This window comes from Lepidochelys olivacea (genome assembly GCF_965140295.1).
Source record: "Lepidochelys olivacea isolate rLepOli2 genome assembly, chromosome: 13".
Taxonomy (NCBI): Eukaryota; Metazoa; Chordata; order Testudines; family Cheloniidae; genus Lepidochelys; species Lepidochelys olivacea.
Genome location: NC_140423.1, coordinates 3,959,106 through 3,986,167, shown reverse-complemented (window position 1 = coordinate 3,986,167; position 27,062 = coordinate 3,959,106). Strand labels below are relative to the sequence as shown.

The following is a 27,062-nucleotide window of genomic DNA, read 5'->3' as shown; positions in this document are numbered from 1 at the left end:
TGCAGATTAAACTGAGAGGAGATGGGAAACAGCCTTGGGTTTGCCCTGTGCAGCCTGCAGACGCTGTAACCCTTTCCATGTCTTTGCAGGAACTGCATGCAGCTGAGGTTCGCAGGAACAAGGAACAGCGGGAGGAGATCTCTGGATAAAGGGCTTTTCTACACATCTAGCACCTGGTTCCTGACAACCAACCAACCCACCAACCAACCCACCCAACCCATTTTATTTTGTTTGTCTAGATGCAACATTCGGTTCCCCATTTCCCCCCACCCTCTGGTGTTCGTTCCTCAGCTACACGCTTCTCTCTCTCCATCCTTAACTGTTCAGTACTTGTGGGGGATCACAGGCCATGGGGTACCTCTAAGCATACTAGCAGCTAGTTCATATGAAGTATAGAATCAGTCAATAACCAATCAATCAGCTTCTCTTTGGGATTTTGTTCTTTTTTAAAAATCTTTCTTAAACAGATGTAAAGAATTCAGATATTAATAAATTCAACCAGCAGTGTCATGGAGATATGGATTTCCTATCCAGAGCTTATACTACTCTTGGTGTTTGCTCTGAGCCAGATATCAGTGTCAAGACAATGGGCAGTAAATAGTGAGGATTTCTTCCTTGTGAGGGAGTGGTTAATGGATCCATTGTTTCCCAGCAGATGGAGAAGGAGACCAGATGGCTCAAGGAATTGGTTATGTCATGCAGAACCTTTCACCTTGGGTCACTGGTTTGAAGCCAGCCCAGGTAGGTAGTGACTTAGTCGTTACTTTCTGATAGTGCTTTGGTAGCCCATGTGAAATTAGCTGGGGGTCTCAGAGCCTAGTGGACAGGTGCCCATATCACAAAAAATATCATCACCACAGGCATTAGTGGATAGCCTAGTCGGCCACGGGCTGAATAAGCCTGTAGACTGAACTACCCTCTCAGTTGTAGAGGCAAGACTGGGGCACGCTGGCTAAGCAGTGTCAGGGAAGCCTGCACAGTTACTGCCTGTGTTGAACCCGATTCTATGGATAATTGGGGTGGCTCGATTTCCAGGACTGTCAATCAATTTCACAAACAATAACATTTCACTTCAGTAAGTAAATAAACAAACTAGAAAGGGTATGTGATTGTGAATCAGCCCACCAGCCTTTAGAAAAACTCTAATTTGGGAGAATTACTGTTCCCTCTTCCCAAAGATGGATGTGACTCTTCAATACCATTACAGGAGAGACATTTGGACCAAAGATCATAGAATGAACCAGAGAGCTCTGGCTCTTCAGTGTAGCAAAGGACACCCTGATCTCTTCAATGGTATTTCCAGAATGGCAGCTTTGGAAAAGACAGGTGGGGGGGGGGTTGGGGGGGGACACGCTGCCAGGGAGAAGACAGAAGGGGTTAGGAGATGTTTGTGTACCTGCTTCTGGTGTAGTCACGGCGGTAGAAATGTAAGGTCACTGTTTACAGAGGTGGCTGCTGTAAAAGCAGATGATGAGCCAACTGTAAGGGGTCTGCCATTCCATCACTGAGGTCAATAGAGTGGCAGACGCTTAACGCCAGATCTGAATTTGACTTGATTGATTCATCAACTGGCCTTTTTATGTCTGTGGCTAAAGTGCAAGAAGGCACCATCTTAAACTCAGTGAAGACTTGTTATAGGGTGTTTGTGCAGGATTCGGCTTGCACAAGAGCATTTCCTTGTGGGAGGATATTGTGGGGGAGAACATGGCAGCTCTTTTTCCTTTTGGAACATAGAGCAGCAAAGATTCTTTCCTCCCACCTTCCAACTTTTGCAGTGTACTGGTACCTTTCTTCCAGACCAGTGCAGTGTTTCCAAGGAAAGGGAACAGGAATATAGGCACAAATACGGGAAGAAATCATGATTCCTGAAATTCTGAAATTCATCCTCACTGTGTCACAAACTTCCCCTCTCCCAATGGCCATAATGGAGTCTGTTTCGGAACCCAGGATGAACTAACAGGCCATCAAGGGGAACAGGAGGTTACTTTCTAGTAACTGGTGCCCTTTGCACACATTACCTTCAAAAAGCCACTCTTTCGGTGAGGCACACTACTCCTCCAGTGCGGCTCTGTGGAGGCAATGTCACCAAGGAGAATAACTTGTCCAAACAACTATATGCTCTTGGCCCAGTGGGTGCCACAGACATGTATATACTGCTTCCTTTTACTGTACATAGAATGGCTCCTGGCAGTTGTGCAGGCAGGCGCTGAGGGGTGTCACAAACCAGGGTTGGGATAAGCAGGGCTGGAATGTCATCTAGCACAAAGGCACCAGGTGGTGTCAAGATGCCAAAGCAGATAGGGATTTCATATTTGGTGTAAAGTTCCCCTTGCGCCCCCCTTCCCCAACAAATATTTGCTGACTCAGTTCTGAAGCTGCAGGTTTTCCATCTACAACGAGCTGGCAGAGTGTAAGGAATCTGCCATGCCCCAAACCAGATGGGTAGCAATTGGTTACAAAAGCCAAATAGTGTGGTAAAGAAGTGACAGCAGCTGCTGGAAACAAGGCCGCTAGCCTCTCCCTAATCTACCAGAGAATAAATTCTCCTTTTAAATAGAGAAGATCCCTCTATGGCCACAACATGTTTATGGATATTAGGGAAAAGCTCTGCTCCAAAGGGAAGGACTAGCTTAGCCACAAACCTCTCTGCCAGGGTCAGAGAAAGGCCAGGACTGTTGTTTGGCCCCAGCAGTGTCCAGGGACAGGAAGCATGTTAGGGGCAGGGTAGGGAAAAGGAAAGGAAACTGAGGGTTGAATTTCTTAACAGTAGCTAATGATCAGTTTGTAAGTAGCAGTTGTCTTAGATAAGCATCTGTGTACACTGCGGAATCATCGCCAGAATCATCTCATCCTTATAGTGACAATAAATTTTAAAGTTAATGAATAAATAAAATGTTTGTGTGTAAGAAATGGTTGAAACTGTCAAATGTCCGTGTCTCACACCGGTGGGAGCTGAGAAGATGTCTGCAAGATATTAACCCTGTCCTACTCTCTGTAGTGCTGAGTGTTTGCTTGGTGTGTAATTCTGACCTGAAGCTTGTTGTAAATACTGTTTTTAGTACTATGACGATGATTATTATTATCAGAAATGTTGTAGTCATGAGCACGAGATTAAAACCAATGAGAAACAACCATTTCCACTTTGATTACCCACTGGGCTCAAAAGAATTTGGAGGCAGGGCCAGGTGAGGGCAGGATGCCTGGGGCTGTGGGATCAAGGCCCAGAGAGAGCAGTACATCGAGAGCCAAGTGGCAGCACAGTGCATAGCTGTTTGCTGTCTGCTGAGTGTCTGGGCTGCTTCAGGTGGAAGGTAAATCAGGGAGTCAGGAGTAGGAGGCAGACCAAAGAGTCCTTCAGGCAGGGTGGGTGGGAACTGGGAGAATTCATTCCAGGAGTGGGGCAGAAGGAGGATCAGGAGAAAAAATCTAATGGGTGGGACGTGATGTTTCAAACACAACCCTAAAATGTAATGGAGCCGGGTCCAATTTAGTATTAATTCAACTCTGCCTCTGCGGAGGTAGTCCAGTCTATTTCCTGTAACCAGGGAACAAGACTGAAGAAATGGATGGTTCTATGTATGATGCAGAAGAAAGTGGGTAGCTGCAGACTGGTCTTTGTTGGGGGCCTTCCTTCCCTTATCCTGTACAGTCACCAGGTCTCAATTTTTGCCTCTGCTTGTATCTTCCATCTCAGACTTTCATGGTGAAGCTCCCAGTTCAAGATCGCCTCCACACAGTTACAGGCCAATTTTGATCTCAGGTGAAGACTTATTCTTGCAATAGCTTGCCTGACAAATACTCAAATTGGTGATTCACACAAGATCTGGGCAGAGAGGGGCCTAGGATATAGCGCTTGTGCAGACGGGAGAGCTGGGAACCTCATTTTCTTCACCTTTACACCTTCAGTGCTGTGAGGTACAGTGGACATGGCAGGAAAATGCATTTGTGCAGGATAAACTGATGCATCAGGGAGAGAAACAGGGGCATGTCAGGTAGAGGTTTGCATCAGTAATGTCAGGGAAAGGTTTGTTACATCTGATGGGATATGTCATGTCAGGGAAAAATGCTTGTATGGTGTGCCCAGGTGAATCAGGTATAACATGGTGCTGTGTCTGCCCCGTGCAACTGAATGTCAGGGAAATGAGTTTGTCCAGTGCCACTGGCTGTATCAGGGCAACGTGTTTGGTTTCTGTGGCTGTGTGCCTCTGGGAATGCAATTCCTGTTGCTTGGAGGGACATCCCACTAACACTGCTGATGAAACGTTTGCACAGTCCAGACTGCAGCAGAGAGGTTAATGACAGATGCAAGATACATGCCTGAACTAACGCTGTGCCTGACAGCATCATACATCGCTTTGATCTTCAGTTCACAAATCCACATCAGCTCACAATTATTTCATTCCTGTTGACGTCCCAGAATTGCTAACAAGCAGTTTGTGCCTGAAGAGGGGTTTCTTACCCCGCCCCCACCCCATTAACTCCCTTATATTTCCATCACACTTCATTTTTCTTGTGGCTCTTCAGCCATTCCCTCATGTTGCCATCTTCAGGTATTTTCCGTGGCATGCAATTTACAAATTCCTGTGGCACCATTTCTTATGACAGGGCTTGAGCTCCTTCTGTGGCCTTTTAGGGTATATCTACTTGGCAATAAAATACCCATGGCTATCCTACATCACCTGACTTGCGCTCATGGGGCTCAGGCTGTAAGGCTATAAAATTTCAGTGTAGACATTCGGCCTTGGGCTGGAGCCCAGGCTCTGGGACCTTCCCTTCTTGCCGGGTCCCAGAGCCCATGTTTCAGTTCAAGCCTGAATGTCTACAGTGTAGTTTTGTAGCCTCTGAGCCAAGAGGAAAAGTCAGCTAACACAGGCCAACTGCACATGTTTTATTGCAGTGCAGCCATACCCTTAGACACTCATTGATGGGAATTTCTAACTAGACTTGCTGTTAGTGGCTGCATCTAAGAGCATATCTACTTGCGTAACAGCGTATCTACTTTGGGCCACACTCTCTTTCGGTGTAACTTCAATGAAGTCAGTATTTACACCAGCAGAGAATTTAGTCTAATGTATACTCCAGGTGTAACAGAAAGAACTGTGGTAGCAAAAGACCACCAGTGTGTATACACATTTCAAATTCCTAGCTCCCTCCCTGTTCTCTTGGGCAAATTAAAGACTCCTACCCTGTAGAGAAAAAGGAAGATGAACCTGAAGATAAATTATTTCCCAGGTGTCACAAGCATCTTGGTGATTAGCAATTCTTGGGTAAGAACTAGAACAATCTGGCTCATGTTCCAAATATTAGACTTTCCGTTTGCTTTATTTAGAGAAAGTATTCAGATTTGGTTTTAAGGGATTCTCTCAAGGCTGTACGGCCCATAAAGTGACAACAGAGTGCTCCTCGTTCATGTCTATTTTGGAAGTTCTCACTCCATTTTTTGTTGTGTTCTCAAATAAACCTTGCCGCAGTCAGAGTGTGGGAGTTACCCCAGATGCTAGCCTTTTAGTGCCACTGGCAATTCACAGACAATTGCGTGCATGTTCCAGTAGGGGATCAGAGCTGTGACACTGCTCCAGTAAAGTGTAAATTTCAGGTTTTTTCCCTTGCCAGGACCAGTGAGACTCCCTGCCCCTGGTTCTGTTTAACTTTGTTGTCTCACGTAACTGGCTTCATTCCATTAAGCAGCATTACTGGCTTTGCGCACTTGCAGTGGTGACGGCCGTGTATTCACATACAGTGAGCATGTACAGACATGCACATGTGTATACACTCTATATGCATATGCCCACCTATCACCACATCAAACTTGAAACAAGAGTCAGGGAATGGCTGTTTATGGTGCTATAGAGACTTACTGCAAACCATGCTAGGGATGACATGACATATTAGGACCAATAAACTCCATCTCTGTACAGGTGCCTAAGTAATGTAGATGAGGGGCACAAACCAGCATTTAGGTTTCTATAACCCAGAGCCTACTCGGGGCTGAGGGGATAACCAACTTCACTGGAAGCTGGAGGGATGTTATCTGAACACAGGAAGTGCAGCCAGGAATGCCTGACTTGGGCAAGTCATTTGGGGTAAGTCTACCCTGAAAGAGAAAAAAAAAAAAAAAGCCTGCAGCCCCAGAGTCTCAGAGCTCGGATCAACTGACTTGGGCTGGCGCTACAGGGCTAAAAATAAAGCAGACATTTCTGCTCAGTCTGAACCCCGCCCACGCCGGGTTTCAGAGCCTGAGCCCTGCCCAAGCAGGCATGTCTGCAGCGCTACTTTTAGCCCCATAACACGAGCCCCATAAGCCCACATCAGTTGATCCCGGGTGCTGAGGCTTGCTGCCGCAGATTTTCTTGCGGCATAGAGGTACCCTCCACTTCTCTGTGTCTCTCAGTTCCCTCATCTGTAACACGGGGTAATAATACTTCCCTACCTCACAGGGGTGTTGAGAGGATTAACAAGTTAATGTCTGCACAGCACTTTGAAGATGGAAAGCACTCTGCAAGTGCTGAGTATTATGACTATTAGGCCATCAGCCACCTCCCTGCAAAGACAAAAATTAAACAATGGGCCCATTCAGTTCCCCAGGGCTGCCCCCGTGTTCTCTCTGGAGCCAATTTGGATTTGAATATCATTGGCCTTGTGCAGGATTCACTCCTCATGACCCAGTGCGTGCTATCTTTGCTCTTCCCAAATAGCTCAATAAGATACTGTAAATGGTGTTATGAACAGACTTTCCATCACTGTAATGGAGCCTTGTCTGGTTCCTTTAGGTCTACCACGTGCATTTAATTGTCAACTTGAGGTTGTTGTTGTGCAAAAGAAGTGATTATGAAAAATAAAAAGAAATAAACTTGGTATGAAACCACATGCCTCCATTTCTCTTAATACACCCAATTTATTTTAATCTTCCACGGCTTCTGTTCTTGTTGGGAAAATAATAACTCAGCAGAATATAAAACTGGCTCAAAGATAGAGTATGGAATCTAGGTTTTTGTTAAACTAAATAGTAATTATTGCCCATCCTTAAAGACAGCTCACAGATCTGTAATTTAACTACATTCTCCAGGAGAAAAACTAACTAATTAAACACTTCAATGCAGATAACACCATTATTTTACCTAATCCTAGGGGAAGTGAAGAGTTCAAAGCCCTTTCATGAGGAGAGAAGGATCAAAAACTCAGCAGTCAGTTGTCAAAAAAAAGGGTTAAAATTCTGGGAAACCTACAAACATCTTTTAGCATTGGCCCTTACTCAACTCAGCAGAAGTAGCTTTTACCTAAAAAAAATTTCTTTTTTTAAAAAAAGCAACCTCATTCCAAAACGTTGCACTTTATACCGGCTCAAATCTCCTTGGAAAGGCACCTCCATCCTGGGATACAAGGGAAGGCCTCATGCCACTGGGTGCCTATTAACTTCAACAGTATTTGAAGGTCAATGTCTTACAAGGACAGGATCTAAGAAAACATCCAGGAAGTCCAGTAAACCAGCTCCTGCACCCAAAGTCACAGGCAATGGAATGTTTCAGAGTAGCAGCCGTGTTAGTCTGTATCTGCAAAAAGAAAAGGAGGACTTGTGGCACCTTAGAGACTAAACAATGTATTTGAGCATAAGCTTTCGTAAGCTACAGCTCACTTCATCGGATGCATTCAGTGGAAAATGCAGTGGGGAAAATGGAATATACACGGTCATGAGTAGGGGATACAAAGGGCAATACTGGTCTTTTAAACCTAGTGAGTTATCTGCACTTAAGACCATAGGACACAGGGAAGGCCATGGAGGACATCTAGAGAGAAGAAATAGGAGCTGCAGGTAAGATTTTTCAAAGTGGCCCAGGGGATTTCTCCATTTAAATGGAAGATGTTTGGCTAAATTCCCTGTATGCTCTGGACATTTCACCTCACATCCATTTTTGCTTTCACTGGATGAAATTTTGGCTAATTTGGCAAATGGCCAATGTCACAATCTTACCCCCTTTGTATGAAAACATCTATAAAAGTGGATCGCCATCTAGACTGTATCAGCTTTTAATGATCCCATTAAAAATAGCACAACTGTGGCAGAATTCAAGAATCTTCATTTATAGATGAGAAACTGAAACGAGTGGAAGACATGGGGTGGTGATGTTATAAGAAATAAGGGACTCCATTTCCTAATGGAGAAGTCTTCCATAACACCAGTTTAGGAAGGACAATGAAAATAGCCATGAACCAATTACCGTGTCAACATTTGTGCACCAAGTCCTGATGAGCCTGAGGCCCCAGGACATCTGCATGTGCGCACGAAGCCTGCAGAAGGGGCAGTTCTATCTTTACAGCACAATCCTCCTGTTTTTGAAAATAATCTATGTCCTTACTGGAGGGATAGTGCTGCCTCTGTATTTCTACGTGCTCCACAATATACCACTGATCCTGCCTCAGCAATTTTTACAAAAAACATCACAGGAAGTTAGAACTAGTTCCCGTCCCCAGGACTGTAGGCAAGGCACTTAGACATCACAAGAGACTGTTTTCTTTATGCATATCTAGACTAAGTAACCTCATTCTCCTTGGTTTTTGTCAGCTTCTCTACAGCTGGCCACTGAGGGCCAGGTTCTTCTGTGTGTCATCCTCACAGCCCCATGAAGCGTCTCCCGTTCAGTCAGGCACATCTGCCCCGTCCCCATGTGTCCCTGCACCCCCCCGATCCCCATGTATCCCTGAACCCCTCTCCCATTCAGCCCCTGGCTCAATGCTGTCACCCCACTAGCTCCTGAGCCCCCGCCCTAGTTGGTCCCTACCACTTACCCTTCTGAACCGCAGTCTGTGACCCCCCACAGCAGCCCGGTGTGCCCCACTGTTCCCCCAATATCCTCCATCCCTCCTAACCTGGCTCCACGGGCAGGGCCCCGTGATGAACACAGCCAGCTGCTGACTGTTACGGCTGGTCAGCAGCAGTTGTCTGTTCCCACGCACAGTGACCTCTGGTGGGAAAACGGCAGAACTGCAGCACTTGGGCAGAATAAAAATTCCACACTGGATATTAATTCTGCGGGTGCGCAGTGCTGCAGAATTTCCCCAGGAGTATACCATCTCAGGCTAACTAAGAGACTCCATCCCATCCTAGTGAACACTGACTTGGCCTCAGTAACTCATGCCTTAGTCCCCTCCTGGATGGACTAAAACAGTGCAATACACCTGTGCATGAAGCCATCAGCCCTTAGGAATCCCCAACACACAAAGAATGCTGCAGTTTCTCTCCTCAACAACACAAGCTACCATGATCATATCAAATCTGTTCTCTGCTCTCTACACTACCTCCCATAAGAGCCCTAGTCAGATGGCATTAATGTGATCAGCTGGCCAGTATTTAACCAGGCTGGCCATTTTTTAATGGATTTTCCAGTTGCCATAAAAATAATTTAATCTGCCAGTTTTTTTTTAACATGGGTCTAAAGATTTGCATTATTCTCACAATACACTGGAACAGCTAACGTTAAAAGTTTCTATGTCCAGCTAAAGATGCTGCAGTGTTCCCACTTCCACAGTTTAAGCGGTAACAGAACAAAACTTTTGAAAATACAGCAGCTGTCTGCTCACCAACATGAAAGTGCATTGCATGTGTGTGTGAGGGGGTTTGAGACACTATTAGCGGCTGTTGAAGGGGACATTGCAGAGTTGGGTTGGGGTTGCGGTGGGATTGCCTTGTGGCGGAGTGGGGGGGAGGGTGGCTTTTTCTTTCTTTTTTTTTTTGTATTTCAAAGGTGATAACACTTCACCTGAGCTGATCTTCAAGAGACTGGATGCCAGGATACCTAACTGATTGCCTGATGCTCAGGTATTGATGACAGCACCACTTCTCAGGAGTCAGGCCAAGCATGAGGGAGCTGTCATTCACATGGATAATTCACAGTATAGATTCACATGGATTCACATCTATACTGGTGAGAGAACTTTCTCATGGGCCAGTCACAGGTTGTGGAACAAACTTCACAAGATCCAAGAACCATCTTAGGCGTCATCACCTTCTGTTCCAAGTGCAAGATGCACTTTTTTAAACCTTGCCTTCAATATATACACATGTAGCAGAGCAGGCAAACAAAACAAAACAAATCATCAGAAAGAAAAAGAGAAAAGGAAGGGAGAACCACACGTGACAAACATTAGTCACTTTGCTTAATTCACTTCTGGAAGGTGCTCAGCTACTATGGTGAAAAGGGCAGTATGAGAACCTGAATTAAACTTAGTATTTTAAATTTTATTGGACTAGCAAGGTTTGTGTATTATTTTAACTATCAGTGCAGTACTGTGAGTGTCTTAGCACAGATGCATTATAATAAAAAATATTACACCACCACCAGGAACTAGATGTTCACTAATTCTCCCTCATTGCAAGCTCTAGTGGTAAGGCCCAGAGTGTGAGGTCGTTTGCGACATTTTAATATACATCTGCAAGAGCGACGTATTGCAGCCACCACCAATCCTAAACAGGATGCATGCACAGGTGCAATGCATGTACAGGCAGAAGGCAAACACAAAGGAAATGCACGTGCACACACAGAACGCTTGCAGAAACGGGAACGCAGGCAGATTTAGCACTTAAATGTCGAAGCACCATGCAAACCCTTAATGCGGAGGGGGAAAGGAGTGTGGGGAGAAAGGGCCAGCTCATAAACAGAACGTGCACCAAGTGAGATCCGTGCACCAGCCACCAAAGGAGGTAGGGACCACGCGCGCACGGAATGCAGGCGCAAGTTGCGGCGGGAAGGTGCCTGCACAATGCCCAGAACAAAACGCACCACGCCCCGTGCCCCTGGAGCATGCACAGGCAGGTGGCCCAATGCACGAGCCCGCCGCAGCAGCAGCTGCGGGAGCAGAGAGGCGGGCGCGCGCGCGCGCTCCGCCGCTGTGCTGAGCACAGAGGGGACAGAGCGAGGCCGGGGCCCGCGCCCTCCCCCCAGAACGTCCTGCCGCGCAGGCGCGCTAGGCCAGGCCGGCACCTATTTCACAGGCCGGCCGGCTCCACCGCCCCCGCTAAATAAGTCCCAGCAGCGCTGCCTTGCCCCCGCGTGCGCCTGCGCGGGGCAGAGCGGCGCGCGCCGGAGCCCGACTCCCCCCTTCTCCCACCCGCCGCCTAACAAGGAGCCGGAGCCTGCGCGGGGCAGCGGGAGCCCCAGCCTGAGGTAAGAGCCGGGCCCGGCGCCGCCGCTGGGCCTCCGCACGCACCGTCCGGCCAGCGGGTCCCTGCGGAGCGTCAGGACGTTACGGCAGCGGCAGGGAGACGGCGACAGCGCCCGGCCGCCCGCCCCGCTCCCCCCCGCCCGGCGCTGCCAGCGTGAGCGCGCCCCCGCGCTCCCCCCCTCCTCCCCCGTCCGGCGTTGCCAGCGTGAGCGCGCCCCGCCCGCGCCGCCCCCGCCCGCGCTGGACTGCGGGGACCCCAGCGCGCGGGAGGGGAAGAAGCGGGCGCTGCCTCGCAGCTCGCGCGGGGGCTGCACGCGCCGCCTGTGGAAATGCCCCCCCCGCCGTGGGGCTGCGCGCGGTGCCTGCCTGCCCGCCCCCCCGCGCGCGCGCGCGCGCGCACCCTCCTTCCCTCAGTCCGGCTCCCCGGGCATCGGCTGCCGCTGAGCCGCGCGCGCCTCCGCGTGCACGGACGCCCTGCCCCTGCCTCCAGATATAGCCCCCCCCCTCCCCCACCCTCCGGGGGTTGAATGCGGCGTTTGCCCCACCCTGCTTCTAGCTGTGCACTTCCCTACCCGGACAGGGAAGGGATTGTCTGCACCACCTTGCGTCCCTTTGTGTATGCAGGATTAGTACCCTCGGCGAGCAGTGCCTGCCGTCTCCGCACCCACGCCTTGCCAGCAGACCCGCCTCTGACTGGTGCATGCAGTGTGTACACCCTTGTCCTCTGGGCATTGCCTGCACAGTGTTCATATCACCCGCTTCCCTTACAGTACGCTCCTTCTGGGTGTTGCATGTACCGTTTTCTTACACGCTAATGCGCCACTCTCTCTAGGTGTTATGTGCAATGTTTACACCCTACCCCCATGTAAATTCTTTCCTCCTTCGGGCATTCTACGAAATGCATCCCGTAACCTTTCATTGCAACCAGCCCCTGTTACTTTGCATGCATTGTGCCATCATTCCAGTTGGAAACATGCCTTTTGGGCACTGTGTAGAGTAGGTAGGTAATATGTGCACCATCTTGTAGTCAAAAGTACCTCAGACATTCTGTGGAAGCCCTTTTCTCTCTCACACCTGCTAACATTGTAGTCTCCATGCCCATAGACCTCTCAAGTGCCAAGATCTCCCCTACCATTTCATGCAATATGTTCACCTTGTGCAGTTTGTGCCCTCCCCCAGCCTGCCTAAAGCTCAAGTGCACCCCTAGTCACTGCATGTTGTGTACAAAACCCCACCCAAAAAACAGGGTTACTGGCAGTTCCCTTCTGTTATACAGTTGACCTAGTATCTGAGGCAAGTCCTTCTGGTTACTGTGATGATCTGGAATATCTGTGGTATCATGAAAAGCACAGATACATAATTAAATATTAAAATGAATTTATTGATTCTGTAATAATTAAATTAATCTAAAATTCTGTGTTTCAAAATGTTTCCAAGCATTTTATGTGTTGCTGCGTACCTTCTGATTTGATGCAGAATTCAGGGCTGGATACTCTTCAGAAATGGGTTGGGGATGGAACCCCTTAGCAGTTCCAAAATAAGCAGTTCTATGCCTGTTTCCAGAGAGTGCAATTTGTATTTGGGGATGGCAGGGGAGGTTTCTACCGCTCCTTCTGGTCAGGTCCAAGGAATTTTAATCTTTCCGCACATCCTGGTTTCTTAAAGCATAGCATCTCTTCTTTGTCCCTCTTTTCATTCATGTGGTTAGGCAGACAGCTGCAGTGATAGTGGAAAGTGCACTGTAAAAATAAAAGAAATAGTATTTTTCAATTCACTTAATACAAGTACTATAGTGCAATCTCTTTATCATGAAAGTTGAACTTACAAATGTACAACTGTGTACAAAAAATAACTGCATTCAAAAATAAAACAATGTAAAACTTTAGAGCCTACAAGTCTACTCAGTCCTACTTCTTGTTCAGCCAATTGCTCAGACAAAGAAGTTTGTTTACATTTGTTTACATTTACATTTTACTGCCTTCTTGTTTAAAATCTCACCTGAAAGTGAGAGCAGATGTTCACATGGCACTGCTATAGCTGGTGTTGCAAGATATTTACGTATCAGATGCGCTAACAATTCATATGTACCTTCATGTTTCAACCACCATTCCAGTGAACATGCATTCATGCTGATGATGGGTTCTGCTTGATAACAATCCAAAGCAGTGTGCACTGATGCATGTTCCTTTTCATCATCTGAGTCAGATGCCACCAGCAGAAGGTTGCTGGTAAGACTGGAGGTACACGGAAAGCGAAAGAGAGCACTCTCTTAGCAACTCCTTGTATTGTTTTGGCTTGAGCTGTTGCTGTGAGAGCCTTTCTTTCATGAATACTTAGTTTAACCACCAAAATCTTGGTGGGGTGGGAGAAGAGCACTTATTTAAGGTTGAAAAAGTGGGGCATGTTTAGGAACGAGAAGAATGAGGGGGTCTTGAAATATGTGAAAGGTTGTCATAGATAGGATGGTGATCAGTTGTTCTCCATGTCCCTGGAAAAATCATGGAGCAGGTCCTCAAGGAATCAATTTTGAAGCACTTAGAGGAGAGGAAAGTGATCAGGAACAGTCAGCATGGATTCACCAAAGGCAAGTCATGCCTGACTAATCTAATTGCCTTCTATGACGAGATAACTGGCTCTGTGGATGAGGGGAAAGCAGTGGACGTGTTGTTCCTTGACTTTAGCAAAGCTTTTGACATGGTCTCCCACAGTATTCTTGCCAGTAAGTTAAAGAAGTATGGGCTGGATGACTGCACTATAAGGTGGATAGAAAGCTGGCTAGATTGTCGGGCTCAACGGGTAGTGATCAATGGCTCCATGTCTAGTTGGCAGCCGGTATCAAGCGGAGTGCCCCAAAGGTCGGTCCTGGGGCCGGTTTTATTCAATATCTTCATTAATGATCTGGAGGATGGTGTGGATTGCACCCTCAGCAAGTTTGCAGGTGACACTAAACTGGGAGGAGAGGTAGGTACGTTGGAGGGTAGGGATAGGATACAGAGGGCCCTAGACAAATTAGAGGATTGGGCCAAAAGAAATCTGATGAGGTTCAACAAGGACAAGTGCAGAGTTCTGCATTGAGAATGGAAGAATCCCATGCACCTCTGCAGACTAGGGACCGAATGGCTCTGCAGCAGTTCTGCAGAAAAGAACCTAGGGGTTACAGTGGACGAGAAGCTGGATTTGAGTCAACAGTGTGCCCTTGTTGCCAAGAAGGCCAGTGGCATTTTGGGATGTATAGGTACGGGCATTGCCAGCAGATGGAGGGATGTGATCGTTCCCCTCTATTTGACACTGGTGAGGCCTCATCTGGAGTACTGTGTCCAGTTTTGGGCCCCACAGTAGAAGAAGGATGTGGAAAAATTGGAAAGAGTCCAGCAGAGGGCAACAGAAATGATTAGGGGACTGGAACACATGACTTATGAGGAGAGGCTGAGGGAACTGGGATTGTTTAGTCTGCGGAAGAGAAGAATGAGGGGGATTTGATAGCTGCTTTCAACTACCTGAAAGGGGGATCCAAAGAGAATGGATCTAGACTGTTCTCAGTGGTAGCAGATGACAGAACGAGGAGTAATGGTCTCAAGTTGCACTGGGGGAAGTTTAGGTTGGATATTAGGAAAAACTTTTTCACTAGGAGGGTGGTGAAACACTGGAATGCATTACCTAGGGAGGTGGTGGAATCTCCTTCCTTAGATATTTTTAAGGTCAGGCTTGAGAAAGCCCTGGCTGGCATGATTTAGTTGGGGATTGGTCCTGCTTTGAGCAGGAGGTTGGACTAGATGACCTCCTGAGGTCCCTTCCAACCCTGATATTCTATGATTCTCTGTCCGTTGAGGGAAGGGCAAGAAGTAATCAGCTGAGTTTGCAGCAAGAGAAACTTAGATTAGATATTAGGAAAAACTTTCCTACTATAAGGATGGTTAATCACTGGACCAGGTTACCTAGACAAGTTGTGGAATCCCTGTCATTTTGAGGTTTTTAAAAACAAGTTAGACAGACACCTGTCGGGAATAGTCTAGGCATACTTAATCCGGCCTGAGTGTTGGGGGATGGATTAGATGACTACTTGAGGTCCCTTCCAACCCTACATTATGATTCTAACAACTCTAAGTTCTCCTTTTGTAGTTGTTTTATAATTCAGTATCTTCAGCATTGGGTGGGCCATTGTAGTGGTTGATCTCTGGATTGTACAGTAGCTAGAGCATAGGGTCTCTGGCCAATATTGGGAGGGTGAATAGGGTGGAATGAGGTCTCCATCCATAGTGGGATGATGGGTGCAGATTGCTGAATGGTTAGCAGGTGGACATGTGAGATGCACTAATGCACTAGTGGAAGGTGCTCAGATACTATGGTGATAAGCATAGTATAAGAACCGAAAGTTGTGGTCCCTGGGAAAGCATGGAATAAAAGGTTGTCTAGTCATAAATAGCAATAGGCTCTGTTACAATTTGAAACCCAATGTAAAGAGTTTCCTTTGAGACAGTGGTGTGCTTTTTCTGTGTCTTGACAGTTAGTTGGGAAAGTTTGGCTGGGAATAATAGGGCAGAGATAAAGCCGATTTAGAAATTTTGGCTGCAAATTCTCTTACTTTCATATGTGATTTGTTAGTGGTGTTAGCTAGCAACTAAAGGCTCTAGCCGAGAGCAGGGCTTCATTGTGGTAGGTGCTGTACATGCATAGTAAGAGACATTTCCTACCCTGAAGAACTTCCATTTGAAGTAGACAAGACAGACAAATGTGGGAGAAAAGAAGTACAGTCCCCATTTTACAGATGTACAGCTCTTTGAAGATTTGAGCCTGAGTTGTAACTGTGTCTGATCTGAAGCTGAAAATAAAAACTGGCCTCCCACCTCAGTGTTTGGAAGTGGCACCAACTGGTAGAAAAAACTATTTGCCCATTTGCTTGACTAAATTCCTGTTGTGGCTCACAGCTCAGATTGCCATGGCCTCTACTGCCCTTTAGGAAGCAAGCCTATAGCTGACTGTAGTGCTCTTCCCAAAGTGCCATATGGGGCATAACTGGTAGTGTTGACAAGGAAGCTGAAGCAGGGAATAATTCTTTCTCATCTTCATATTGGTCAGCCAGTACACCCAGGATTTTTAAATGTAGGTCAGAGCAGATCTGCAGCTTGTCCTTGAGGGAGGGGACATGCAACATAATTTTCTTTTGTTAAAATAACACACTTGGTTGGTTTCAGAGTAACAGCCGTGTTAGTCTGTATTCGCAAAAAGAAAAGGAGTACTTGTGGCACCTTAGAGACTAACCCATTTATTTGAGCATGAGCTTTCGTGAGCTACAGCTCACTTCATCGGATGCAACACTTGGTTGGGAAGAAGAAGTGGCGGGAGGGGAAAGACCCAAGGCAACTTCTGTTTTGTTTTGTTTGGCAAACAACTTGAGGGTCAGGTTATTCTTGTAAGGAGCTTTAAACTGTCTTAGCCTCTCCCCTGCTCTGCTTTTCTGTAGGATGAGTGGAGTATAAAACTGAGGCTCCAGTCTGCAACAAACACCATGTGTGTGGACCCCTGTTTCTGGGCTGAGCTCTGCTGACTTCTTTGGGCCCTACCTGAGCATAGGGGTCCATTTGTAGAAAAGAGTGCCTTAATTTTGGAAAGCCGGGCTCTGGGTAAAGACACAAGTCACTGTCAAAGAAAGAAGAATGAATGGGTAAAATAAAGGTTCAAGAGAAGCCAGGAGATTATAGAAGGCGTAGAACAGGAGTACAGAGAGCCTGAGGAGACAGCAGGCAGAGGCTGGATCTGCTGGGCCTGGAGCTGTTCAGGAGCAGCCCTGCTCCCTGTGTGCTGCAGAGCCATGCCCAGGCTGACTACTTGCCCCGAGCTGGCAGCTGATGATTCATCAGAGCTCTATGGTTCTTACGCAAGAGGGGATTCCAGGCCTTGCTCTAGGGGCAGGGCTTGGGCTTCTCCGCATTATAAAGTGACTGGGTATGTGACCAGGAAGGCAGAGACAGCTAGGGCAGCAGCTGTGAGCACCAATGCTCAGACTGGTAAGGAGGGGAAAGGCAAGCCGTTGGCTCCCTGTGTGCAGCGTGGGAGCAATAGAAATAGTGTGTGTGTGTGTGTGTAATTTAGTATAGCATAGTGTAGATGTGGAGAAGAGGGGGCGGTTGGGAGAGAGCATGCTAAATAAGTAGGGCTTCTTTCAGGGGTTTCCTGTTTTGTCACTTAAAATCTTTTGCAATTGAATCTCTGATCCCAGAATCCAAACTATCTGCAACAGTCTGTTTTGCACCTGGAGAAAGTAGTTCCAGAGGTGTTTAAGATGACATCCTTCAGTGTGGTGTCACTCTGCTCTGAGAAGTGACATTGTGGTTTGTGTTTTTTAAAAGGCATGATGAGGTTCCACATTTAGTATGTCAAATATTGCTTACTTCACAAGTAAATAATTATTTTTCTCCGCTAATTGTCAGCCTTTCAGGCTCAGGTTGGTATCTGAAAGTCATGCTGTATTCTTTCTGGCTCTTGCATTTCACTAGTGATAAGCTTTCTAAAGGGCAAGTGCTGCTCTCACTTACAGTTATCATAGAATCATAGGACTAGAAGGGACCTCGAGAGGTCATTAGTCCAGTCCCCTGCACTCATGGCAGGACTAAGTATTATCTAGACCAGTGGTTCTCAAAGCCAGTCCCCCTTTTGTTCAGGGAAAGGCCCTGGCGGGCCGGACTGGTTTGTTTACCTGCCGCGTCCGCAGGTTCGGCCAATCGCGGCTCCCACTGGCCACGGTTCGCCGCTCCAGGCCAATGGGGGCTGCGGGAAGTGGCACAGGCCAAGGGACATGCTGGCCGCCCTTCCCGCAGCCCCCATTGGCCTGGAGTGGCGAACCACTTTGAGAACCACTGATCTACACCATCCCTGACCAGTGTTTGTCCAACCTGCTATTAAAAAACCCCAATGATGGAGATTCCACAACCTCCCTAGGCAATTTATTCCAGTGCTTAACCACCCTGACAGGAAGTTTTTCCTAATGTCCAACCTAAACTGCCCTTGCTGCAATTTAAGCCCATTGCTTCTTGTCCTATCCTCAGAGGTTAAGAAGAACAATTCTTCTCCCTTCTCCTTGTAACAACCTTTTATGTACTTGAAAACTGTTATCATGTCCCCTCTCAGTCTTCTCTTCTCCAGACTAAACAAACCCAGTTTTTTCAATCTTCCCTTATAGGTCATGTTTTCTAGACCTTGAATCATTTTTGTTGCTTTTCTCTGGACTTTCTCCAAATCTTTCCTGAAATGTGGCACCCAGAACTCGACACAATACTCCAGTTGAGGCCTAATCAGCGTGGTGTAGACTGGAAGAAGTACTTCTCCTGTCTTGCTTACAATACTCCTGCTAATACATCCCAGAATGATGTTTGCTTTTTTTGCAACAGGATTACATTGTTGACTTATATTTAGCTTGTGATCCACTATGACCCTCAGATCCCTTTCCGCAGTACTCCTACCTAGGCAGTCGTTTCCCATTTTGTATGTGTGCAACTGATTGTTTCTTCCTAAGTGGAGTCCTTTGCATTTGTCCTTATTGAATTTCATCCTATTTTCTTAAGACCACTTCTCTAGTTTGTCCAGATCATTTTGAATTTTAATCCTATCCTTCAAAGCACTTGCAACCCCTTCCAGCTTGGTATGCAGCACTCTTGTGGGTTTGCACAAGTGTAAACTATAGTGTAATTTTAAGCCTGTAGAGTTACACACATGACCCTACAATTGGAACTTAGTTAATAGTTTTTTCGTGGTACATGAACCAGAAATATCCAAGTTTACTCTCTCAAACTGAAGTTATTGGTTCTGCAGGGATGATTGTTGTAATAACTTTGGTAAGTAAAGTGAGACTCTATGCACCAAAGGAGCAGATCCACTGAGTATGAATATGCCATTTTCGCAAAGCCAGATTTCAGAGTAGAACTGAACTTTGAATGGTAAATAGTACCATTAATAAATCACTTCTGCAGTGCAGTCTACCATAATACCAAGATATACCATGTATAATAATGTGAACAGACTTTCTAACAAAGAGCACTGCAGTGCAGAATAATGAAAGTGTTAAGCAGTGTGTAGGTGCTCAACATAATCTTGTCTATATCAGTGAAACTAACAGAGGGATTCCCTGTGGTGATACATTTAGTAGGGCAGAGAAGTTTTCTGATTCTTCAGAGGGTCCTTTTTCCCCCTTCAATCAACAGCAGCTAGGAAGCAAGCCAGTAATGAGAAAGCAAGAGCTAGCTGAGACAATTGTGCCTTTAAAGGGACACCATCAACATTAAAATCAGAACTGTAAAAATATTTTTTTCTCTTAAATTTGTTACTGATCCCTTAGAAACACTGACTTGAAAACAGTTTTCTCTGTCACTTTATGCTTTCCGATTCTGCAAAGTTTTGTTTTGGGCTAAAACTTCTGGGAATGGAAGGAATTTCATTTACATCCTGGAGCTGACTGCTTTCCATGAATCAGTGTACAGAAATCACTATGACCTCCAGAAACCTGAAGGCACTCTCTTCTGCTCCTTACAGGAATACCGTGAGACAGATTTTGGAATCACCAAGGACAATGGGGCCCTGACTTGGTGGGACTCTAGATGCTACCGCAGTATAAATGTTAAATTATAATAACTAATAATAATAAAGGAATCTTCTGGGAGTGTACCAGAGAAGGAGGATGTGCAAGTGTTAACAGTGGAGAAACCTTAGGCAGGAGCAGAGATGGGCTGGAGACCTAGGGCTTTTGAGGCTGGCATAAGGAAGTTAGGAGCTGTGGTGACTGGATAGTGGGCAAGCTTCAAGGGGAGAGGGGAAGAGAGAGGGTAAAGTTGCTCACAACAGGCAGTGAAAAGTGTAGTGTGTAAAAGTTTTAAGCACATTAAAATAGGAAACAAAGTTTTAAACATAATTTCACTGACATTCACACAAGACATTAAGTAACAAGAAAAGAGAGACATTATAGATTGAGGGTATATTCCAAACAGAGTAGCAAGGGTTGTTGTTTTGAAACACTTTTAGTGCCACTAAAGAGGATTCTGGGGTATCTTTGCTTGAAGTTGCTAGCACTTTGAAGCCAACTCCTAATTGATAGAATTAGGAAAATGCTTCCTTCGCCCACAACAAAGTAATCATTATGAAGATTCTTGCACTTTACTTTAAAGCATCTGGTACTGGCTACTGTCAGAGACAGGATACTGAGCTAGAATGACCATTGGTTTGACCTGGTATAACAATTCCTATGTTCTGAAGTGCCATGGATGCGGGCAAAGAGGATGCTGGGCTGTATCAGAGCCCTGAAGACTATGACTGCTGCAACTCAATAACAGTCCAGATGGGAGCAGGAGATGACATGCATCAACCTCGCTCCCCATTGTAAAATAGATGTGGGGAGGAAGGAATAACAACAGGGAAGAGCCTCAGATTACAAAACGCAGTCCAATTGTCACAAGGCATACAATGCTCAGACAATAGCTTGCTGATCAATAGTTCTTTAGTGTCAGGAGTAGCTAGCCAGTTGAAGATATCCTGTGGTGAATAGTTACATTAATAAATACCAATGACGGGGCAGACTCTACTGTTTGAATGTTTTTTCCCAGGGTGCCATTTTATGGGGCCAAAAGAATGCAAGGTCTGGCCTCTCCTGTTTCACTTTATGAACGTAGGCAGTACTGGGAGAAGTTCAGCTACCATGTAATTTTGTTGTCTCAAATGGCTTCTGAAGTAGCAACCACACAACAGCAACAAAGCCTATTAAAATCCTACACCCAGTACTAAGGTATTTGGGTTCCTATGCATAGACCTGGTACGTTTTCCAATATCTCATCTTATGGTTCTTATATTCTTCACTTAAACTGTTTTCAAGATGGAACCAGTGGGATGGGAATTACTAATATTTTATTTGGGATGCAGGATATACCTGTGAAATCCTTGAGAAGGCCTTGGTCCTCTTCTGTATTGGTTCTTCTCTTTCTAGCCATTTTTACTAGTGAGAATCTTCTCATGTATCACATTTTTGGTCTTTCTTTTTTTGACAGGAAACCAGTTCACGGAGGGACCTCTCCACGCAGCTGGTGATCTTTGTGTTCTCCTGCCTAACCATGGCAACCCCAGATGTGAGCGTTCACATGGAGGAGGTGGTCGTGGTAACGACACCTGACAATGTGGTTGATGGCAGTGGTGTGGAAGAAGTGAAAACTGTGCTAGTGACCACAAACTTGTCTCAACATGGGTAAGAAATGGTTTCACCATATGCAATAGAAGTGACATGGAGGTTGGGGCTTTAATATTCAACCCAAGCAGACATCAAATACCTGTGAAATACAGGGTTCAGAGTAGGAGTGAGAATCAGTCCCTTATGATCCTGCCTGTGCTGTGGTTGTTTGACTTGTTCCTTGACAAGGGAGGACCAAGATTTCCCCCACCACCTTGGATACCATGCTAACCAAGTAGAGTTAGATTAATAATCCCCATATTCCCTTCCTGATTATCTGTGGCCAAGTATATGTAGCCAGAAAAACAGGGTTTACCAACAGCTGTTAAATTTTGGAGTGGCCAAGTTGGGTTAAAACTAGGCTTTAGCTGAATGTCTTGTCTACACTGTAATTTTTACTATGTTGAAGGAACTTCTGTTACAACACTGACATTGTTAAAACATGGTTTGGTTTTGTAGCATACACTGTTCCCAAATAGGGTTTAACCATATTCTGCTACAATCCTGGATTTTGGCTGACCTGACATGAGCCTCAGGGCCATGGTAAAAATCACTTTGGTTTTATCTACCTTGCAGGCCCAAGCCATGTTGTATCTGGGTCAGGGGACAACCAAATTGCCTGATATTGTAGGAATTGCTGCAAAGACTAAACTAGGCTTCTGCTTGAGCTAATGCTTTGATTTTTTGAGTTTGGTTGGTCTTATCCATACATGCTGTACTAAACTGTATTATAGCTTGGTTCTGGTACAGTAGAGTTTAATCACTGTTGTTAAGCTCTTTCATTTTTGTAGCACAGATGGAGACTATAGCGAGGTTTCAAAACACAGTTCTTGGTTGAGGGGAGTGTGATGCATTCATGTCCACACTGGCCATGGAAACTGTTAGTTGTTGGAATGTCTTAAACTGTAATGCAGACAGGCCCTGAAGCAAAGGGGGATATCTCCTCCCAAACATTCAAGATGGACAAATGGCTTTAAATTAAAGCAAAAAAAGTTAAAGTAAATATTGCTGTTTTCCTTGGGTGAGTGGGGAAAGAATACAGGGTACAGCACTCTCCTCTCCATGAAATCATGTGAGGAGATCCTTTTGCAATCCCACACTCTCACCTCCCAGCATTTTGCTGACATCAAATAGGTGTCACAGTGTCCCTTTTCATATTAGGAACAGTGCAGAGGACTCCAGTGGGTTTTCTCCTTGAATCACCCTTATGCTTACTTGCTAAGACATACAAAGTAATAAGGTAGGGAGAGGGGGCCTTCTCTTGAGCAGCAGTTAATTGACCACTAGTTCCATCTGCTGTGGTCCATCTGCTGTGGAAACATTATATGTTTGCTGAGTCTTTTACTCTTCTTTTTCTACTACAGTATCATTACTTGAGACCCATATATTTTAGAGATGGAAAAGACATGCTAGGTTATCCCTAGAGAGGAAGCTGGGAGGTTTTATGGTTAAGGCACTTGAATGGGACAAGGGAGATCTGGGCTAAACTCTTAGCTGTGCCCAGACTGCCTGTGTGATTGTGGGTAAGACACTTAGTCTTTCTGTACCTTAGTTCATCATCTGTGAAATGGGGATAATAGCACTTTCCTACCCCTCACAGATACTGAGGATAAATTTGATAATGTTCACCGGGGCTGAAGGTCATATAAATACCTAGACAGAGCCAGTCTCCTTGCTAGTGCAGGATTCTTTTTTTTTTTTTTAAACATGTAGGCATCCATGTGTGTACTGAGTTTTACATCTTTTTTACTTTGTTTTTCCTCTTCTTTTTCTTTTTTCAGGTCAGCAAATGTCTGTTAAATGCAATTAATAATCATTTCAAGTAAACAAAATGGTTGAAACAAAAATTAAATAACTATAGATAGCTCTAAATGATCCTATGCTGATCTAATTTTAAAAAAACTGGAAATTGATTGAAATAACACAGTGTACCAGCTACCTTGGATTAATACCGTTGTCCCTCTAAGCATAATGCACTAACAAAACCTGCAACTGGAATACTTAACTCTCTCTTATTCAAAATTTGCATCAACAGGGTGTGCATTTGCATAGATTTGTATTAAGTTAAGGCCATAATTCACTGTAGTGCTGGACATAGAGGCAGGATTATATTTCTAATGAAGTGAAGAGTCTATTAGATGCTGAAGTCCTTTATGTATCAGTGCTTCAGCTATAGTATAGGTAGACCATGCTGAGATAACTGGATTAGCTTCTGAGAGTCTGATGCTGCATTCCTTGCACATTCCAAATTCCCATTGACTTCATTTATCCTTGAGGTAATTGGAAATACAGTCCCCATGCCATCTTATTCCTAAACTCCTCAAACACAGATCACACAGTGTCCTGCTGGTTTGCGTGTATTTTAGTAGTAGGAACCACCATCCCCTCTGGTGTGAGCTGAAGTCTTCTAAACCAGGGGTGGCCAACCTGAGCCGGAGAAGGAGCCAGAATTTACCAATGTACATTGCCGAAGAGCCACACTAATACATCAGCAGTCCCCCCATCAGCGCCCCACTTCAAACATGTAGTTCATAAGTAAAAGGATGCTGCTTCTAATTTTCATCCCTACAAACTCATCTTGGAGAGAGTCACTGTGCTCTTTCGATCTCCTGCATCATTGCAACCAATAGGACCTCAATGGCATCTGTGCAACTCCTCTGTCTTCAAATTATGCACTCAGTGACATCTTCATAAGCCTGCTATCTTCAGTGGGACTCTTCAGCTGTAATGATTGGAATTATTGGTAATTCTGTTTAATACTCAAACTAGAATAGAATCCACAGCTCGTTCTATGTTAGAGTAGAAAAGCAGTACAAACCGTTTTTGGACACGAAGCAGATATGTGCACAAATCCTAAGGAAAATGTCTTTTAAATGAAAAAGTACCTTTTTAAAGTGGTCACTTTTCAGAGATGTGCACATTAAGGTGGACATGAATCAGTTGGGAGTGAAAACAGGTGACTAAATCAGTGTTTTATTCACTGAACCGTGTGCCCATGTCAGGAAATTGATCCACAACTGTTTTCATATTGTGATATAGCAAAATCTTTTGTTCGCAATGTGTATTTTTGGGTCCAGGATTTTAGCAGCATTCTGCAGAGACCTTCTTTCTGTAATTTTCAGCAGCGCCAGGGTAATTACTAATAGGCCCTTAGCAAAAACACTACCGAGATATAGAACAGAGTTGTGCTTCTCAAAATCCTACGTAACAGTGAACTTGGAATGGCTGTAAAATGTAGTTTTTTCTCATGTTTGAAATCAGTTTTTAAGTTGATACTCTAGATACTGTACTGCCTGGTTTGTGTTCATTCCTTATTTTCCTAGACTTTCCTAGATTGGCTAACTCTCTGTGTTCACAAAATGAAAATGGCCTGTTTATACACAGAAGTCCTAAGTAGTGAAGGGCTGTTCATGTTATTTGGTTGAATTTTCCTTGGCACTTCCCTGGCTTATACCCAGAGCATGTATACATGTTGGTGCTTCCAGAGCTTCTGGATTTTCAGCAGGCAGGAAATTCATTTTCATATTTACAATGAAATTGGCTCCAAACAGATTTCTTTCACCAAAACAATCTCTTTTTTGAAATAGATTGGGAAGTCTGCTGCCATTTACTGTTTTTTCCTCCTCTGGTTTATGGCTCCTTCTGGGGAGAAGCTTGAATGATCCTGTCTGATGAAATGTGAGCAGCGGCTGCCTCCCACAGCTTTGTCATGACAACCACCTAATGCAAATACTTGTTTGGTGGTGGGACACGCTGTTGTAACTGGAGAAACTTATTTGAGTACTCTCCCATCCCACCCACCTCTGTCTGCTGAGGTACACAACTGTCCTGCATCTGCACAGGGGAACAGAAACGGGGGATGGGGGGGGGAGAAAGGGGTGTGGCGAAGCAGAGAAGGAAAATTGGTATATTCCATTTCAAGTGCCTTTTTTCTTCCAGTTAAACCTCTGTGGGGAAAATATCATTTTATAGGCGCCTCAACAGTGTCCTGAGTTATTGTCTCAAAGACTGTTGAAGGTTATTAGAGGTTGGGATTTAAGATGCAGCTGGATTAGTTTTCCCTGCCAAAAGTAATCGCTAAAAGTAATAGAAGGTATAGAACCTGACTTTTCTCTAGCATACACTGGTTTTTGTTCCTAATTTACACCCATGTGAGAGAGATCTGAATGAGGCCCGTGGTGTACTGGTGTTCTGTATGTAAGAGATAGATCTGTCTCTCTTTTGCAACCACCACAAGGCAGGTCCAACTAAAATGGTACTTTGGCTGTTCCCCTAGATAAATTTAACAAATTGCTGGGAAGGAATCCTGTGGCAAACTTGAATTATTGAATTACAATTATTCCTTTCTTCCCTGGTGTTAGACTCTTACTCCTCGAACAGTCTTCCCTGTATGTGTCAGCTCAGCATCTGCAGTTCTGACTCTGCAGGTTTGCAGGCCTGCCATATGCCTAGCAAGACTTCAGAAAAGCACAGCACTACCTAGGAAGTGAAATGTATATGTGGGTGAGGCTTGGAGCATGACTTGACTTAAAACGATCCTTCATGCTGAACATACATGTGACAGTCCGATACAGACAGAATAAGCATGTTCTGCAGCAGGTCATCGTCAAAATTATTTGGGCCAGTGAATTGTTGATGTAGGTTGTCAGGGATTGAGTTGGGTGAATAATTTGTGGGGTGTGTGCACCTCCTTTATAAGTGGTCAGGCCACTCTCCTACAAATGTGCGAGACCCAAGTTCCATTCCCCACTTTACCTGATGTGAACAAGAGATTTGAACCTGGGTCTCCCTCAGCAGGTAAGTGGCCTAACCACTGAGCTATAGAATATTCTGATGTGGGGCTCTTTCCTGTTGAAGCTATTCCACTGAGTATAAATAATTAAATAGTCATAGGGCCAGAGAAAGACTGAGTGACTCTATTGCCTGGTGGTTAGGGCACTCACCTGGGAGTGAGTTCATATCCAGTTCATGACATGACCAGGTTCATGTCATAAGAGATGCCATACTGGGTCAGACAATGGTCCATCTTGTCTAGTATCTTGTCTCTGACAGTAGCCTGTAGCAGAGCTTCAGAGGGAGAGTACAGAACAGGGCAATTATGGAGCAATTCATCCCTCTCCTCCACTCCTGCTTAGGGTCACTCTGAGCACCAGGTTGTCTCCCTGACCATTTTGGCTAATAGCCTTTGATGGACCCATTCTCCATGATGTTATCCAGTTTTTTTGAACCCTGTTATACTTTTGGCCATCACAACATCCCATGTCAATAAGTTCCACAGGCTAGTTGTACATTGTGTCAAAAAGTATTTCCTCTTTTTTCTGTATTGACATACTCCCCCTATTAATTTCATCCGGTGACAACTGGTTTTTGTATTGTGGGAAAGGGTAAATAACACTTCCCTTTTCACTCTTTCCACACCATTCATGGTTTTCTAGAGCTCTGCGTATCCACCCTTAGTAATCTCTTTTCTAAGGTGCACAGCCTTAATCTTTTTAGTTTCTCCTTGTATGCAAGTCATTCCTTATCCTGGATCATCTTTGTTGCCCTTCTTCATTTCCATTATATCCTTTCTTAAATGGGGAGACCAGAGCTGGACACAGTATTCAGGAACCATGTATTTATATAGTGGCATTATTACATTTTTTTCCTCCTTTTCTATCTGTTTCCTAATAGTTCCTGACCTACTGTTAGCCTTTTTGACTGC

General features: G+C 45.2%; 2 protein-coding genes across 5 annotated transcripts in view; both read left to right on the top strand.

Moving 5' to 3' along the window:
- The window catches only part of STMN3 (stathmin 3), a 41,489-nt gene extending 34,627 nt beyond the window's left edge, over nt 1–6,862 (top strand). For all 3 annotated transcript variants that reach the window (XM_084645671.1, XM_084645670.1, XM_084645669.1), the window contains exon 6: nt 90–6,862. In XM_084645671.1, the coding sequence (XP_084501797.1) occupies nt 90–149 (60 nt within the window). In that variant the 3' untranslated portion in view covers nt 150–6,862. The remainder of the gene's footprint in view (nt 1–89) is intronic.
- A 3,815-nt stretch (nt 6,863–10,677) lies between these two features.
- Nucleotides 10,678–27,062, top strand: part of GMEB2 (glucocorticoid modulatory element binding protein 2) — a 40,766-nt gene continuing 24,381 nt past the window's right edge. Inside the window, exons 1-2 of one of the 2 annotated variants that reach the window (XM_084646143.1) lie at nt 10,678–10,696; nt 21,183–21,376. In XM_084646143.1, the coding sequence (XP_084502269.1) occupies nt 21,246–21,376 (131 nt within the window). In that variant the 5' untranslated portion in view covers nt 10,678–10,696; nt 21,183–21,245. Of the gene's footprint in view, nt 10,697–11,054; nt 11,160–21,182; nt 21,377–27,062 lie in introns of those variants that run through there. The other variant, XM_084646142.1, reaches the window with a different exon arrangement.